Source organism: Alexandromys fortis, unplaced genomic scaffold (genome assembly GCF_014885135.2).
Source record: "Alexandromys fortis isolate MF-2015 unplaced genomic scaffold, M_Fortis_MF-2015_v1.1 scaffold_68, whole genome shotgun sequence".
Taxonomy (NCBI): Eukaryota; Metazoa; Chordata; class Mammalia; order Rodentia; family Cricetidae; genus Alexandromys; species Alexandromys fortis.
Genome location: NW_026067948.1, coordinates 3,515,110 through 3,534,437, shown reverse-complemented (window position 1 = coordinate 3,534,437; position 19,328 = coordinate 3,515,110). Strand labels below are relative to the sequence as shown.

The window sequence follows — 19,328 nt, the reverse complement described above, 5'->3', positions numbered from 1 at the left end:
TCTGCGAGACATTCTGCAGGACACAGCAGAAAATGACTGAACTGTCTTTGAAATTTCCTGCTTCATGGAAATGTCTCTGCATAACATGGGCCTGTAGGCCGAAGATGGATGCCCCAACGGTACAGAGGAACTTTGGGTGACTGTCCAGGCAGCGAGATGTCTCTGTCATTTCTAGAGTTTTCTTATTTCTTGTTACTTAAGTATTATTATATCCTTCTGGAGTCTTTGATGGAGTTGAAGAATGAATAGTTATAGTTTTCCTTAGTTATGGTGAGAGATAAAATAGATATAAATATTGTAACTGTAATTCTTACTTGATAACTGTTTTGTTATATGTAATTTTACTGTTAAAGTTAAAGCCTTTCTTTTTTGTTTAAACAGAAAAAGGGGAAATGATGTGGGAATAGTTTCTTATTAATAAAGAAACTGCCTTGGCCCATTTTATTGGATAGAAAATTAGGTAGGCGGAGTATACAGAAGAGAATTCTGGGAGAAAGAAGGTTAGAGGAAGAGTCGCCATGATGCTCCCACTCCAGACAGATGCAGGTTAAGATCCTCTCTGGTAAGCCAGCTCATGGGCTACACAGAATATTAGAAATGGGTTAGAACAATATGTAAGAGCTAGCCAATAAGAAACTGGACCTAGCCGGGCCAGGCAGTGTTTGAAAGAATACAGTTTCCGTGTAATTATTTCGGGCATAACCTAGCCATGCGGGCGGCGGGGTGCTGGGGACGCAGCCCCGCCGTCCCTATTTCAACACTGAGTGAGCGTTGCTTGCTTTCCATGATTGAGCCTTGTCTCCAGCCCCATCTTGAGAGATTTGTAAAGAGTTCTGCAGTAGCCTGTGGCACACTAAAGGAGGGTCTTATATTAAGGAACTTAAGTATTTAACAGTGCGTTAGAAAATATTAATGAATGTAAAATTAAAAAGCTCCCATTTTCATCTTTCTGGAAAAGATAAATTTTAAGGACTGTTTCAGTATTTCAACATCATTCCATGAGGATTTCTATTTTTTTTTCTTTCTCCTTGTCCCAAAAGACACACTAGAGCAACCCCGAGACTTGAAAACACCTGACTGAATAGGCCAGCCTCTTAAATAGAGTGAGCTAACGAGACTGCCTTCTGAAGTACATTTTGGGCAATATTGTAACCTGAATATATTCTCATTTATGGCATTCCATTTCCATGGAAACAAACTGTAAATACTAGACAGCAATTTGTTCTTTTTGGGGGCCATCTATTTAATCTTGCTCATATGTCCATTTACTATGAGAAAAGTCAGAGTTTAAATAAATCATCTTGAGGGTCAACTCCATTTCTGAAAAGATGAGTTCACTGATGGTGAGTCTCATGCCTTCCATCTCACGAGCACGGTGTACTGTGTTTGCTGCAATCACTGGAGTGCAAAGCGGGCTTAATATCAAGTGTACTAGAAGGAGAATAAGAATACTTAAACGTCTGAGCCATGCTGGTTTTTTTATTTTAGAAGATTGAGTAGGAAGAATGTGGTACTTGCGTGTGTCAGAAAGAAAATGCTAGAAATTATACGGTGCAGTTGAGGTGTACGAGGGAGTGTGGGGCTGCGCAGATTTCAGTGCCTTTTGCTGAAGAGTCTTTTGATCCTGGAGACGTGCTGATCATAAATGGTTCTCATTTGACACTGCCAGGCTTTGGAGTTACGCAGGAGAACAAAAAGCTGAGGTTGGGGTGGATAGTAAGAGGGAGGAGGGATGTATTTGATCCCACGGAAGAGTTCCGCAAACGTAACGATGTTGCAGAGCTCCCCACAGCTGCACCTTGGCTCGCCTATGCTGGGAGAATGAATGACTGCCCAGGACCGCTTAAATGAGGTCCACACCTTGCTTTTGTCCTAACGGCTCACGCGGTTTGTGATGATCCTCTCATGTAGATGCCCGAGTTGTTACATAAAGGCTCACAGAAAACAATGCAAAAGGGGTCGCTCAACTACAAAATGAAGCTGCCAATTCTGACAGGAACTGCAAGTTGCTGCACCCTGGTTGCAGTCAGTGAGTCACTGGACTTCCTCACCACTGGATGGAACACTGATCAGCTTCAGGAAGTGATTACCAATTTGAATTTTGGACCCATGGAGCTGGCAGCTCTATGTGCCTGACAACTGTGTCCTTTTGGAACTGTGCCTCATTCTTGCTGCAAAGGCCAAGAGCTCTCACTGATGGGCATTTAATTAGGTCTCTAGGGGGTCGGGAGGAGGAGGTTGGATATGCCTGAGAGAACTTTATGGCCAGATGTGGCTCTTAGTGAATCTGTGAAAAATAAATCTAGAAGGGAATCTTCTTTAACGCTCATTTCAATCAACTTTCCAATATTTATTTAATAACTTTAGAAAGTATAAAAACCCACAAAACTGATGACCCTAGGATTTTATCCCTATCAACTCTCAGTATAACAATGGAATGTCACTTGTTGGGCAGGCTGTCAGGAGGAAATGGAATACATGGTACACCTTGGGAGACAGCACAGAAATCTTTTAACAGTTCAGCATATGCACACCCTTGCGTTCAGCAATCCCACACCTATGTATGCATGCAAGAGAAATAAATGCCTCTGCTAACCAACATAAAAGCAAGGTGGCGCAAATGTTAAACTGCAGGCGAGAGGAAGTCGGATGTGCAAATGGTAGCACGTTTGGAGTCTTCTGCAGCTGGAAAGATAAGGCTCTGCTTGCTGCAGTGATGCGGATAAATGTCAAGATTACCCTAGCAAGCAAAGCTTGGAGTTGGGGGATGACTACAGAGTGAAAACACTTACTGAACAAGCATGAGGACCTGAGTTCAAATCCCACTATCCATGTTAAAAAAACTTGGTGTTACTCAGGAGTACCTGTAACCCCACTGCCATTGGTAGCAGAAGCCAGAGGATTGCTGGTGTATTCTGGCTCCTAACCGCGTGTTCTAGGTTCATAGAGAGACCTTATAGCAAGGGACTACATGAGAGTAATAGACCAGGATCCCAAATGTTTTCCTAGTATCTACAAGTGACCATGAGGACATGAACACACACATAGTCATACACTTCATACATACACTACACACATACACACACAGAAAAAATTTTAAAAATAAGGTTAGAATAGAACATTTTTTTTTTTGTGGAGTTTGAGAAGAGATAAAGGGATCTGGATCAGGAGAGCTTAGAAGATCAGTTACCTTTGAAGCTAATGGCTCAAAATATACTGAATTTTCTATCTGTTAAAATTATAGCTCAACTGAAGGAAAATTTCAGTGAATAAGAGTTGATAGGCCAATCTATCTGGAACATTCCTTCCTAACATCAGGGTTCTGAGTGTGAGCGAAACTAGTTGAAGGGTACAAAGAAATATTCTCATTTGATTTTAACAAATAAACTTTCAAAAATGAATTATGACATGTGGAACATGTTTGTTAGCACACGTCTGCATGAGCAGCCACGTCCACGCTTCTCCCACGGAGAGCGAGGGAAAGATGCAGCAGACGCGACATGGAGTGGAGAGACAAAGCCTTACCGTCTGCCCTGCTCCCCTCTTCTGTCAGGAGTTTCACAATGGTGAAGAACCCTTTGGCAGAGGCCAGGTGCAGGGGCCTGTCTCCAACTTCTCCACTTACATTGACATCAGCGCCAAACTTCAAAAGGACACTGGTTACCTAAAAGAGTCCACCATTTGAAATTAGTTTGGGGAAAAAAAATCATATGTTCCTTTGGTCACACACCTGTAAGCTCAGCAGTTGGGGCATAGGAAGGTAGAGGCAAAAGGATTGAGAGTTTAAGGTCATCCTTAGCTGCAGAGTGAGTTCTTGGCTAGCCTGTGGTACTCCAAACTCCGTCTTAACCTGCCCTCCAACACCAGGAAACGCAATGCAGAACATTCAGTGTCTGAAATGGCTATGATATCTCTTCGTCTACTTTCACCCCGAGCCCGGTGAGTCAAAAACAGTAGAGTTTATCACTGACAAAAGTCCAAAAGTAAAGCAATTTAATCCCGGGATTTCTCTCTAGAGAATGGTGCCACCCACGGTGGCAATTTCACATTTCAATTAACAATTAAGACAATCTTCCCTAGACAGGGCCACAGGCCGTCTTTTAATAGACGATCCCCCATGGAGGTGCTCTTCCCAGTTGGTTCTACAGTGTGCTGAGTTGACACTTCAAACCACCCAGTGGAGTGTCACACACTGACAAGAAGTTAAGATCTAGGGGACAGGGTGGGTAGCTGGAATCTGTCTGACCTACGTAGGATCTGGGTTCTTCAGATGGGTAGTTAAGTAATCACCACCGCCTGATGTTTCCAACATTATGATCGGAATCCAGGCAAGTGGAAATCACGGCAGACTTAACTCCCAGGTTGCGTTGAGCACCAGAGGTGATGATATAGTTAATGTGCCAAGCACAGTGGCCGACAAATAACCAAACAGTAAGCAATAGACTCTTAATAGCAGTTCTCCAGAAAGCATCATCTGGTGGCGGATGGGGAAAGACCTTTCTCTTGAGTGTACCAGCCAAAGGAGGGACTCGGAGGCTTAGCGATGCCACTGTGACCCAGTGAGCTAATCTTTAGAGATCTCAGTTTCTTTGCTGTTAAAATGGGAACAGTAGTTCTCTATCTCTTCGAGCTGCTCTGAGGATGAATAAATTTAGTACTTATCAGGCAAGCAGAACAGGGCTTAGCCCTAAGCATCTATCCAGAGAAATGGCAACACACCCGAGAAATGTGTGCATTTTTACCCTTCTTTCGGCTAATAGGACGATCTACACTTGCTTCCCGACCATCAGAACCTTGCTACCTAAGCAGATCTTCCTACTCCTGCCATCTCGGTGACTTCATAACAGCTTAAGCTCCCCGGGAAGTCAGTTGTCTATTAAGTGCTGTTATTCCGTGTGTAGGAAATACTGCTCTTGCTATGAGCACCTATCGCTCCACTTAAAATTAAGTGAATAAACAAAAGACAAGGACCGGGTGCACCAGGCACGCTCGTAGGCTGAATTTGCCACTCTCCGTGTCAGCGTATTTTAGCAAATGAACAACAGTTTCTGTAAATTGCTGGTACGCTGCCTTCACTCAGAAAGTGAGTCCCTTATCATAAAAGGGCCATCCACATTTTAGCATAATTCATATGGCGGTGACTGTATTTTCAGGAAAAGTAAACAAATTTAGCTCTTCAATAAGTACAGAGGCTCTTTATCTCTCCTCTGGGTGATGAGGTTAATAGCAAAGTTGATGACTCCACAAAGGGCATGCGCACTACACAGCCTGCTCTTGCCTAGATCCAGGACATGGGGTTTTCCCAGCGTCTGACTTTTGGAGCCTGCACGGTACTGTGGTCAGTGACCTGGGTACATTCTGAGTAGGACATGGATGGACTTTCAAGTTTCATGATATGTAGGCCATGGCTTCACAGTCTCAAGGGTGTACAAGCATATGCTAGCTAGCAGGGTCACAAAGGTATGGTGACCAGAACGTCACAGAACGAGGACAGACTCCCCAGGGAGCGCTGGGATGGGATAGCCGTGGAAGAGTCCACAGGAAGATAAAGATTACACATCTGGAGGGTAGTTTTATTTGCTTTTCTCCTTACTTTTGTGTTTCTGCCTTCTTTTCAGTTTTTTCCCCCCAGACTAGCTAAGGGGTAGTGTTTGAAGTCAGCACAGGAACTGCTTGTCTTTCACTCGGCAGAGGTGGGAAATCAACAGACTTCGGAGTCAGAAAACATCACTTTGAAATCTGACTTCACTGTTTAGTTAAATTGCTTGGTTTGATGACTTTTTGCACGGGCTCACAGAGACACGGCTGTGGCCTGGCTGAGAAGGTAGGTGGCTGGGGGATGCACAATCCAGCTCTTCTTTTCTGAGCTGCCCTGGGACTGGAATATTACCTGCCCTGCTGGGCTTTGGATGTTGCCTTGGTAACTGGGGGCAAATGACACCCACAATAGGAAATATTTCTTAAGAGTTATGCTTCCAGATAGCTTCAGGTTCTTACTTGCAAGGCTCCTGGGAGGGCCTGGCATTCTCAGCTCTTCCCCTTGAGACTTGGGTCTCTCAGGCCACTTCCTTGTCCACAGGCTGAAGCTCATTTCCTCCCCACTCATACAGACAGACTCTGGAGAACCATCAGGCCTGACAGTAAACCTGGGGCAAGCTCCTGAAAATTTTAAAGCCACTCACAAACTCCAGTTCCTTTTAAGGCAAGTCACAGGCTCAGAGCCAGAGCAGGCACGGGTTTCAGGAGGGAATTTTTCAGCCCCTAACATCCCCTGAGAGGAGAAAAGAGGAATTCGCTTCTGAAAGACAACTGTTTCAGAGAGCTGCTGGAAGGGCCTTTGTGGTATGTCTTGTTCCTGCTCTATTGGTATCTTAACAGGGGTATTTACTGTGTGTCTCCCAAGGAACTCTATTTCTGTGTAAAGGCATCCCTAGGAAGTCTGGATCATAAATATTTTTTTCCATTAAGAAATGAATATCAGAGGCACTATATAGACTACAGACAGCCATAAAACTGGAAAATATTTTTTCCCCAAATTCAGGCTGCCCGATTCCCATTTTTGCAAACCATAATGCATTCTCTAGAGTCTCCTTCCTGCCGTGACAATGAAAGGCAAGGCATTGGAATGTTTCTGTGGGTCTACAAGCTCCTACAGATGGAGCTGGTGAGAATATTGTATAAATTACCCGGGCAATACTGGGGTGCAAGCCCAGGACTCTGAGCATATGAGACAAAGCCTCTATCACTGAGGTACGAGGAAGCCCCAAAGGACACCCTACACATCCTTTCACTGAAGCAGGCCCTGCAGCAGCCCGCCAGCAGCTGTAGCTCACAGTTTAGACCTACCTGCTCATGCCCGTAGTAGGCGGAGATGTGCAGGGGGGTGAAGAAGACGGCATCTTGAACATTGACATTGGCTCCGTGTTCTAGCAACACTTCTGCAGCCTAGATGAGAAAGAGGTACATGTTAGGGAGCTCTCCCAGGCCAGCCAAACATCTGAGCTATGTTTGTCAGTAGCCACGCACAGGTCCCAGTAAAGACGTCCATTCTGACACACAGCTTTCTTCTATCTCCTCTCCCTCATGTCTTTGCCTAGGAAACAAACTCATATGATAATTAAGGTCCCCCTGAGTCTAATAGTATTACTTGTTTATTTCCTGTACCTATGTGTGTTTCTGTGTTCATACGTGTCATGTGCAGGTCAGAGGACACCCTCTACAATGTGGTTCCCAGGGAAGAAATGGAGGTTGTCAGGCTTAGCTGCGAGTGACTCTATTTGTTGACCCACCTTGCAAGCCCTGATGGCATCCTTCTGAACATGTCTCCCAACACTCTCTCTCTATTGTCATCAGTCAGAACTTCCTTCCTGTCTGCAGAGCTTTATACCCCATCCAAACTCTCATACCACCTCTTCTCGAGTCTCTTCAGTTTCTTTCTCGTCATTGCAGTCTGCATGGTTGAAACTGGATCTTCTCTGTTTGCCTAGGAAAGGTTTATTTCACAGATTCTGCTGTGCTATGGTCTGAACACAAATGAAGAGATGGGGGCAGGTTCTTGGAGTTATATTATCCCTTGATCATGTTCTGTCTTGCTTCTTTCCTAGTTGGTGATGGGTGGACAGTACTATTTCTCTTCCTCTGGCATCCATGATAGGTCCTGCCCACTCATGTGGACTTTTAAAAGGCATAGATTAGACCCTTGGGAAACAAGATCTCAGGGGAACGACAAGCTGCCTTGACTTTCTTTATGTTTTCCTTTTCCTGCTGCTTCCACTTGTTTTCCTTTTATGCTTGGGTATTTGGCCACATTGACGCAACAGTACCTATCACATGTGAATCTTTTCTGGGCTATTATGGGTGGGTAGTAACTGTTACCCACAACACAAAGAAGGAAGAAAGGATTTTCACAACTTTATTACTTCCTCACAGGTAAACAGAAAGAGAGCAGGACTTTGCCCTTGCATTGCATCTCCAGTTTCTCTGTCATTTCTTGATGTCCCTGTGTAGCTTGATTTTGAGGACCCTGTTCTACTGTATTTTATGACAAGCCTGAAGATTATTCCAGGTCTTTTCACCAGAGGCTGGCTATANTTTCTGGATAGTATCGCATCCATTCTTTAAAGTGAATTTGGTTTCAATGAGGACTTCCCTAATTTATAGGCTGGTCTTTGGCTGATACACAGCTGAGAAAATTTTCCAAAATCTATTAGATGGGAAACAGAAGTTCAGGAGGCATAGGCTCCTGACTCCTTTTATGTCCCAACAAGCAAGCATCCTTAGATGAGCCAGGGATCCTCAGAGCTATAGGAGACCATGGGATTTTCAACCACAGATTTTAAAGCTAGATTTTAAAATGGAAGTCATTGAGAAATGTAGAAATCAAGAAATGTCTGAAGGTCAGAAGTTAGGTCAGTATCAGGGTACAGTGATTCTCTAGGCTCACTCCCAAGCCTTCCTCAGGTTCTCCAAAGAGAGGGAGGCTATGAGGTAGATGACTCCCTAGGCCACTGTTGTTTATACATTCACTGTTACAACAGAACTAAGTCTGAGTGTATACACCAGAAGGAAGAGATATGAGACTACTTTTGTACTTCTGAGGTTCTGAGTAGGTCCAAAAAATAAGCAGGTGCTTCATTTTATGGACATTTCCAGAATTGATCATTAGAATATGTTTAAATTGATGATCAGTAGAGCATATTGTATACACAGTGAGTTGTTCTTTTAATAAAAGTTGAAGTTATAGCTTTTATTGGCAGAAGGTTACCTGTCAGGCACTGAAGTTTTTCAGAGGACCTTAGAATCTGCTGTGTTTTCTACCCACAAACAGAAAGATGGACAATGCTCTTCCAAATTAAATGGAATCTTGGAGTGACCAAGTGACACATGGTCAACCAGCCAGGGTGAAAAAGAGGCAGAATACACATCAAGTTCTGCTGACTTCAAATTTTACTTACAACAGGCTGGTTCTGTGATTTCATTAGCATTAAGCAAAGGGGACAAATGACTCAACCCAGACTGGAAGAAGTCAGCTATCTGTAGGACTCGGTAGATCAGTTTGGAAATGAATGCCAGCGTCATTAGTATGGCTTGTCTGGTATCTGAGGCATCCAGTCTCAGGAGCTCTGAAATGAGGCTGTTAATCAGCCAGGGAGATGAAGCTCTTTATAATTTCTGTTATTTTAAATATAGCATAAAACAAAGTAGATGTCATGAATTTTTACTATTAAAAGGACTCTCGAATATTAACATGCAGAGTCAATTCCTTGGACATGGCGCCATAATTCACTTTCCTGCTAGAAAGATAAATAGTCAAAAGCAGATTTCTACCAATCCAAGTTTAGACTCATCCAGCCACAGAGAAGGTTGACCTTGGATTGAGCATCCTTTAATTATGAAGTACTGGCCTTCTGAGAATTTGTCAAAATGTGAGTTTTAATAACCACATGGAGTCATTATTGAACTGTAGGCTTTTAATAGCTGATTTTTAAATATAAGGAAATACTTAACCATTGAGGGCTCTGCCTGTGGGAATTGTGTGTTTTCAGGTATATGAGATTATTTGATGTTGTGCTTTCCAGTGACATTCTATACAGAACTTCTTTTAGGACTCAGGGGAATATGGGATATTTGGTGTGCAAACATGTCTACCAGTTGGACTAACACAAATGTATTTATGTAGACATTTAAAGAAAAAGCAGGAAGCCTTTTTAAAATCATTTTACCCAAGCTTCCTCTACCCAGAACAGGAGAGTGTTGATAAACCCATTTTATACCCTTCCTATTAAAGTCCTAGGGAGTCGTATGTTTACTCTATTCTGTTTGCTGCCATGGAAACTGGCAATAAGTATATGATAATTGTATATATTTACTCTACTTTAATCAAAGAGAAAAATAGGAAGATATATCTGCTGTCATGTACAGGGGCAGAACTTAGGTAGGTGGGGAAAACAAAACTGAATGCTGGGAGAAAGAAGCGTGGAGTCAGAGAGAAACCATGTAGCCCCACCAGAGCTAGATAGAACTTTACCTGGTAAGACACACCCACATGGTGATACACAGATTACTAGAAATGGGTAAAATTAAAACGTAATAGATAGCCATAAGAATCTAGAGATAATGGGCCAAGCAGTGATTTAAATAATATGGTTTCCGTGTGATTATTTCAGGGCTAAGGAGCCAGAACTAACTAGTGTCCTTCCTTCAGTACTGTTTCAAATAACTATAGAAGAATACATAATAAAATTCCTTGCAAAATAGTAAACTGGAAACAGATGTTATCAATTGAGCTCTGAACAGTCTACAGGCTGTGAGCCCTATCAGATTTAGGTGAGAATAGTCAACATAAGTATAATTGGAGTGGGAATCTAGTAGAGTCATTGTATCTGGAGTCAACATTAGAATGTAATAATTGTTTCTCACTATATCTAGGGTAACAGAAGAATGTATTAGTGTTTGTTGGTGGTTGCCAGGCCTTGAAGAAATTATAGTGCAGAATTGTAAATGGATAGTTCTCTTCCATGCAACAGTTCTGGAATAATCACTCAGAGGCTTAATATTAATTATAAATGTTTGGCTGATGGCTCAGGCTTATTACTAGCTAGCTCTTACATTTAAATTAACCCACTTTTATTAACTTAATTATTTCCACATAGCTAATGCTGCCCTGTCATTTTGCCCAAAGGCCATGAGGATCCAGTTTTCAATTAAAGCGGCTGTGTTTTAATGGAAGCGTGTGTTCCTGGTAGAGAAGTTTAGATGAAAGCATGGGGTTTGTACTTACTAAGCTCCTCTTCATTGTGTTTTCTGTAGGCTTTACCATTTAAAATATAACATTTCTTGAGATCTTTTATGAATGTCATATGAATAATCTTTCTATCCAAGATCCAGAAAACTGTGAGGTTATCATTTCTGCAGGTCACGTAGCTGAATGCAGGGGTCACAAAAACGCTGGTACCAGGAAAATATTTCACTGCAGCCTACATTCTAAACATGTGTTCCTTGTACTGTCTATGCCATCACACCATGTGAGAGCAATGAACACTGAGATGTCACAAATCAAATTGAAGTCTATTATTGGCTGTTCACTGAAATGTTTTACTTTGTATACACTAGAAACATATTTTAATACCAAACAGGACTTTTAATATTTACCTATCATTCCCAGCATGCAAGTATCAAATTATTTTACCTTTCAATCATATTATGTTAGACAAACAGGAATATTTACTTTATTAGTATGCAAATTTGCTTGTCTTCAATAAATGGTAAAGTTATATGTGTGCCAAATAATTGCTTTGAAATAAGCCTCTTCATGATTTATTATGAATATATGTCTTATTTGTATACATGCTTGATGCAATTGTACGCTCAGGCTTGCCTAAAAACCCCTTGGGTGCAAACAAGTCATGAAAGAGAAAGGTCAAGAAACCATGCACTATATTCTGTAGAGTTTGCCACTAAGGTCATTGCTGAACATTTCTGTAATAACCTTTGAGAACCTGGCACAGCTCTAATTAAGTGTTTGACTGCAGAATCCTATTGGAAAATCATTTCTCCGGGCTGTCACAGAAATAAGGTTTCCTTTCTGCAATCTTTCCTTATGACTTCACATTAAAATTAAATTTGGTTTTAAAATTATCTGGAAGGTGATTTCACAGGTAATTATTATCAAAGACACTAAGGAAGTCACCATTTTTAAATTGTGAAAGAAGTGTAAAAGCACAGTTGTGTGTATTTGCACTTTGTTTATGTGTGTTAAACAAACTCTACTAAATATGTTAATCACTGATATTTTTCAGGGAGTGATGGGAACCCAAGAAGAAAAGCAGTGGCTGAGGAGTGAGGTACCAATGGATCAGAGCAGTGGGGCTGATGTTTTCTTGTCCTTACTAAGAGCGGTATTATAGCAAGGCTAAAGATGCCTATGTTATGTTTCCATGGAGGTGAAAATTGAAATATTCGCCCCCCCACACACACAACACACATGAGAAAGGAATCAGCAGTAGAAGATGAAGGGCCTGGGAAGGTTTCGATGAGGTGAATATGATAGGGTACAATGCAAACCGATGAGAGCCTATATTTTGTACACTGCCAAACATCACAATAAAATAAGGGTATCTATGATGAAATTACAGCAGGGTAAAGGGAGATACACATATGACATTTATGGCTAAAACTTGAGAGGAAGGGAGCCTGAGAAGGAAGTCGTAGCGAGGCAGGAAGAGCTCCCTAATGAGTAGCTCCCCAGGGAGCCTACAAAAGCTTTGTAAGTGGAGGACTCACACCTGCTCCCACCACTGCTCAGCCATGGCTGTGCTGTGCTATTGGTTCCCTAAGACACAGGCCTTTTTGATCACTTCTTCACGAGAGTCTCAATTTAGAATCCCTGGCTGATCACCCAGCTTTCGGCATCTGCCGTAGGAACACAGAGTTCTATGTATTTCCAAAGCCTTGATCATTTCTTATGAGGTTTATTTATACAGCTTGCCACAGGCCCCACATTTCCCACTGAATTGTGATTGCTAAGACTTGAAAACTGGGGTAAGAGTTACAGTTTTTCTTGCCACTGCTGCCCTCAGACCCGTTGGCATGCAGTCTGGACATCACATGGAAGAGGATTTCATACCTGGCAAGCAATTTTCTCTGGACTTTTTTTTTTTCAAGCCAACCCTCCTCCCATTCCTTTTTCTACTCGAAGAAAGCTCCTTTGGAGAAGTGTTCGGAAAACAAAAGTGGAGACGGCTTGGTGTGAGACCTCATCATTCTATTGTGCTGGCAACTCAGCTGAGGGCACAGAAAGAACGCCTCTCAGACAAGACGAAGTGGTATGAGTCCTCCCGAGGAAATATGGCAGTAATTAATGGATTCTAGCAGCTCAGTTTAAATACAAAGGAGACAATGTGAACAATGAAGTTTCAGGGTCAGTACAGCTGTAAGCACACATCTAGAACACCCAGCAATTCCTTTTCTGAGCTTCCCCGCTAATTAACGCCAGAAAACTGACTGACCGATGAACTGCAGGGTACGACGTTAATTTGCTGTAGGACAACAGATGTTAGTCGTCCATTGTTCCTTGAGGGTTCCTTATTCAACAGTAATGCTCAAAATGTTGGCTCCAAATACCTCAGAGTATGTGTCACAATGAGATCAGCGTATCCACAGGTGTAGAGACGCTTCAGCCATTAGGAACGCCACAGTTCAGCAGGTATGGAAAACCATGCATAGAACAGATCATGTGCTCTTTAGACTAAGAGCCTGTTACAGCAAACACCTCCCACGTGTCATCCAGGGATATGTTACAGGACAGAAGACACATACAATAAACCCAGAAACCATCCTAAGCCCTGTTCACCCAAGTTCAGGGGTGTAAACAAAAACTCCAGCGACTGTGAAACAGAACTCAGATTCAGTATTTGCTCCCTAAAGGGATAAGCTATACCCATGGCTTGGGCTCAGTCCTGATCTTTCAAAGCTCACCCCGTGGCTTGCACATGTTAGAACTTGGGCACAAACAACCCTTGGTAGGTTTGTTCCAATATCCACAGGTCTAATTTATGCTGCTGTTGAGAAACAACAATGAATTTCCCGAAGTAACACTATACCAGGAATGCAAGTTTTCTCATTTTCAACGCAAGTATGTAATAAACTCGGAACTCACCCTAAGTTCTGTGGTAGAACCGGGCTTTGTGGTATGTGCAGAGATTTATTTATCAAGCTCCCTGAGTGACCCCTGAACACTAAGGGCACCAGAGAAACCCAGGTGAGATACACTGGGAATCCCTATTCCAAGCAGGACTGCCGTTAGCTTGGAAAAGTAGAATTGCCCCTGGAGCTTCTCTCAAGTTCTTCCCTGCTTCTCTTCAGGAAAAGATGGTGCTAAGCATGAGATGGCTGCAGTAAGAGGTTACAAGCTCCACCACCGGTTTCCCCCAGTCTTGCCATCTAATTCTTTAAAGCTAAGCCTGAATGAATCACAGAGATGAATCACCGAGTATCCAGGGGCATTCGTGATTTGTGACATTGTGCGCATGTTGACAATACATATAGATTCATATCCATCGGAATTCAAAACACCAAGTAAACAGCCTCATGGTATTCAGTGTCCAGACTCTCATCAGGAGTGACTAGGTATGCAGAGGCAGGAAACATGGCACACAGTGGAAGGAGTAAGTGGTCAAGTCTTACCCAGAACTGAGAAGGTCAGAATTGCCAAGAGCGATAAGGAAGTAGATACTGAAATATTTCTGCATGGTTAGATATCTCAGAAGAGTCATGAACATGTAATAAAGACCAATATCCAACACACAGAGATGAAAACTATAATACGTTGAAATATTTTAGGTAGCATAAATTGCATACATTCAATAGAATAGATCAGTAATTTTGATAGCTTAGTAATCAATGTGTACAGGGAACATGGAGAGGAAAGAAGCCCTGCACAATGAAAAGCGCCTTTGAGACTTCAGCCCATCTATGTGGTGCCAGACGCACTTCTGTGTGTGTGTTGACCGCTTCTGTATCCTCTACCACTATCTCCTTTTACAGAATGCTTGTCCAGCTCTTTGGATCACAATAATATTTGATTGAAAGAACTTTATTTAATTATTGTATTTAGAAGATATTTCACTGGGACTAGAATTTTAAATTACGCATTCATTCATTTGCACTCTTTAAAACTATTATTCTGTCTACTCATTTCCATGTGTTCAGACAGGGACTGTGCTGACCTCATTACGTTAGCCCCCAGGACATGCGAGCCTTTATTCCCTCAGCGTTTGACTTCTACGTTTTTTTTTCCCTTATCACCCACTTGAGCAGTTTAGTGACCATGTACTAATAATATCAGGATTTCTTTCAACCTCTACTGTTCTGAGGTTATTGAGTTTTCTGTATAGGGGGGCTTACACATTTCATTAAGTTGGGAAAATGTTCTTATTATCTAAATACTGTTTATCTTCTTCCAATTACACACATATCCTTGAACAACTGAATACTGTGACCATCCCCTATACCTTCTTTGTGTCCTGATTCAAACAAATTTCCCATGAAAGCCCTGCAAAAATTCCATAGGCAGGAGCATGCCAGGTATAGTTGGAGAACGTCAGGTAGAAGAAGGATCAAGAAAGAGTGAGGACAGAAGTGAGTGTGTTTGTTCTGACTAACACAGGAAGGTGTGGAGCAGCGTAGGGACGTGAGCTGTGACCCATGTCACCACAGGCTAAAGGAGGAAGGAAAGAAGGGACACCAAGGCACTCTCTTCCTGGCGCAGCCACACAGTGACCTCCTTCACTTTGCTACCCTGGTGACTTTGTATATTTACTCCCACGCCTGTCTTTTCCTCTACAGGAAATGCCCTACAAGCTGGCAATCATAAATTCTCTTCAAGCCCTGAATCGTCTGCACTGAGCAGAGAAAGGGCCTTGCTGTCTACTAGCTGTTCAATAGACATTTGTTTAATAATCGGGTGGAGGGAAGGCTGAATACCCCACCTCTAAACCTGTGATTTACACTTCTTTAAGTTTCCACTACTGTCCCCTGTCCTTGTGGATCTGCATTCGATAAATCTCGCTGGCATTTTTTGCTGCTCCGGCCCAATGTCTTCACATTCTAGGGCATGAATTTCTCTGAAGAAAATTTGTAGAATAGAAAAAATAACTTCTAGAACATCAAGGTTCGCTTTCTGAAGTCTAAACAGCGGGCACAGACTCCCAAGGTTTGCATGCTGCAGGTTCATGTTCTGAAGTCTAAACAGCGGGCACAGACTCCCAAGGTTTACATATTGCCAAAAACTAAGCTCACACAAGGGAGAGCCAGTGATGAATTTCCCTGTCCTTTGGGAAATAAAACTTGATAATAGAAGTCTATTTATAGTCATAACTGTAACATGCCTCTAGGAAAGTAATAATATTGGGGCAAGCTATCTTGATTCCTTAAAAAATCTAATTAAAAAAAAAAGAAATCTCAGTTATATTTGCCATCCACAAAAGGAAACAACCAAGTCTATAGAATTCACAAAATTTGACCCCAGCCCTGTTTCCTCATGGGGACAATAGCACACAAACACGTGTGTTTGGTGGATGAGCACACACAACAGTGATGCATTGCAGTTGCTTGGCAACACTTGGTGCGTTTTAAGTACAGTTTAATTTATTCTCTAGTGATTGCTTACTGGGCTGAAATTTTGATTTATACAGACTAACATTAACAAAAGAATCTAAAGCAGAGCAATAATGGAGACCAGCCTTTGGATGGCTTCTCCTCTAAAGACACCTTTACCTGGAAAACTGAAGAGTTTTCCTTTTCTGTCCAGCAAATTCCCATGACTAAGTGAAAACAAAACCCGATTTCTCTCCTGCACAATTTGTGTGTAATTTGAGTGCTTATAGAAGATTTATATAGCACAGAGACTCCGAGGTGTTGCAGTTTTCCAAATCACACCTGCAGTACACATGTTTTCGGCCAGCGTTTGTGAAGACTCAGAGGGAGGCAGTCTGTGTTCTGTCAGCACAAGACAGACTGCAAGTGAGATGGAGATTTAAAACTAAATCAAAGGTTTTCCCTCCTTAAGTCTATTTCTCAGATAAAAAGAAATTATGAATGCTCAAAATCATTTTGCTAAGTTCTGGAAAATAAGATGGAGGATTTCTATTTCATATAACTAAGTGTTTGTTTTCCTCCAAACCATAGTAGAATTATAGGCAATTATTATCCATTTTAATTCATCTACTGTTATGGTTAATCTTGGTTGCCATTTGGAATCGGCATGGAAATAAACTTGTGATATCGTCTAGGTTAGGTCCATTGGGAAGGGAAGACTCAAATTCAATGTAGTCGGTTCCATCCTATGGGTTGGAGTTCTGGACCAAATAAAAAGAAAGTAAGTTGGGTACCAGCATGGGTCTCTGCTTCCTGAATGTGGATGTGGTGACCAACTGCCTCAAACTCCTGCCTCCATACCTTCAGTACCAGGATGGAAAGCAAACCCAAGCTGTGAGCTAAAATAAACACTTCAGACTGTAAGTTCCATTCTTAGTGGGGCTTTTGTTTGTTTTGTTTTAAGGTCAGCCACAAGAGGAATAAGTAACACATATGTCACCTCTCAACATGGCCTTGGCTGTCATCTTAGCATTGCTACTGCTGGAATAAAGTACCATAGCCCAAAGAAAGTTGAGGAGGAAAGGGTTTATTCCACTTGCACTTCCACATCACAGTTCTTCATGTCCATTTTTTTCCTGATATGAATTTGTTTGAATTTTAATGTGCAAGACCTCTGTGCCTCCCACTAAAGCTGAAAAGACAAACTTCAGACCTAAGTAACTTTGCAAGACATTCTCCATTTTCATATTTTTCCTTTAAGCTCATTTGGAATTCTATTACCATGCTCTGTCATGTGCCCCCTACCCTGTACAAATGCATTGCCACAGAGCCACACTGGCACATAGCATGCATCCCAGTCAAAATTCAGGAGAATGTCACTGAAAAGCCAGAAGTACTTACAGTCACTGACTGTTTGTCATCTGAAGGGATCGCTACTGACCTTGCGTTCCATTGCCAGGGGAGCTGTCCCATCCTTTCCCCAGATTTTGACATTCCTCTTCCCTTTTGATTGTCATGTGCTTCACAAATTTAAAAAGGTAAATAAATGGGTGAGCAGATTGCCACACACAGTTCCCAGCACAGGAAGTCTAACATCAAACATCTTCCAAAGCCAGGAGCAGAACACAGAGGTTCTAAATGCTTCCAAGAATAAAGAAAGTGTAGAAGCTGTCAAACTTAAATGCTATTAATTTTACAAAGTCACGGAAATATAACATAAAGCTTCCTCGTCTATATGTTAATTATGATCAAACCTCGAAGCTGGGGGACTTGTCCATTCCTTCACAAGACACCTCCACTTTTCAAAGGACTTTTTATGAGGAAGGAAGGATTAACTGCAAACAGAACCCAATACATTCAGAGAAGAGACTCAAAGAGATTGGAGGTGGAGGCTCTACCAGGTCCTGTCCTCTAGGCCAAAAGTCTTCAAGTCAGTTCAGAGAACAAACACTTTTCCATTTCACAGATGCCATTTTCTTTATACTTTCAGAAAATCTACCCTGCAAACTTGTGAGACAAAGGCCTCGCGTGCACTTTGTACAGTTTCAGGTTTCATACTGTCGTGTGTTATTATATTTCTAGCTATCTTCATTTGAAAAACAAAAATCCCAGTTCAGTAGAGCCACGGGAACTTATAATTGGACTAATGACTTTTTTCAATAAGGAGGAAGCTAATTAAGCAATAATCAGTTTCAGGAGCCTCCATTGCATGACAGATTTTTTTCCCTGACAGCTAGAAGCCTACAAGTTCTGAATTAATTTGTCTGGTTATGAGAATGGCAAACTTATGAGTGTATCTCACTCCCACTCCTAAATTGTTTCACACTTGAGAAAGAATAGTAATGATTAAAAGTTCTATTTTCAAATGTTCAACAGCTCTAAGTTTGGCATACAACATAGTCCAAAGGCAACGATCCTTGCTTTTGGAGCTTGTGAAAAATGAAAACGAGTAAAATGAAGCAGAATATCCCTATTGGGACCAAAACTATGCCTCCTGGGGGCCAGGTGACTCAGAGCTGCCTAAAGTTTAGCCTTGCATGGGCTGTAAGTAGTTAAGGAAGCATCCTGAGGTGGCGGGGGTTGCTGAATCTGGCTGCTTGCCATGTAAAAGGGGAAAGTAAATGCCTCAAAACACACCACAAAAAGAAGTCATGGGGTTGCTGCAAGATGGACAGGAAGGAGGGAATTTCCCTGGGTGCCATTTGCAGCCAATTCCTCAGAGGCAGACTGGGATCCACATATCTCTGAGCTCTGAGGAAGGCTGCAGGAGCTGGCCCACTCAGTCCCCAAAGGAACAGCTGTTTGTTCAGCAAGCTGAGCACGGTTTCTGCCTCACAGAGGATTTCAGCTGCGATCAGCTTCTCAAATATTCTTCTCTCCAATGTGTGCTCTAGACCTTTAAGGGGTAATCATATTTAATTAAATAAATAAACAGAGGAGCACCTCAGACAATTCTCAACATATAGGAAAATGAATCGGACATCCCCAGCAAGATTTAGCTCTAAAAAGAGCCGCGAGATGTGATGCTGAGATGCTGAATACATCCAAGAGGAAGCCTACATCTGACAATGCTGGACGCCTTATTCATCTAATTTCTGAGTACTAAAGGAAACAAATAAAATGTGTGCAGAACACAGCAGTGCCTCTTGCTCTAGGATGTGGGTGAAACAAAATGCCCAAAAGATGGAAGACCACGAGAAGCTGTCTGTGATCATGTGATCAGATGACTTTGT

The 19,328-nt window shown here is 42.1% G+C and overlaps 1 protein-coding gene across 1 annotated transcript in view; it reads right to left on the bottom strand.

Annotated features, from left to right (window-relative positions):
- Tnni3k (TNNI3 interacting kinase) overlaps positions 1 to 19,328 on the bottom strand; it is a 210,929-nt gene that overhangs the window by 150,391 nt on the left and 41,210 nt on the right. Inside the window, exons 6-7 of the mRNA XM_050149480.1 lie at positions 6,847 to 6,945; positions 3,526 to 3,664 (exon numbers count right to left, since the gene is read on the bottom strand). Of these exons, the coding sequence (XP_050005437.1) occupies positions 3,526 to 3,664; positions 6,847 to 6,945 (238 nt within the window). The remainder of the gene's footprint in view (positions 1 to 3,525; positions 3,665 to 6,846; positions 6,946 to 19,328) is intronic.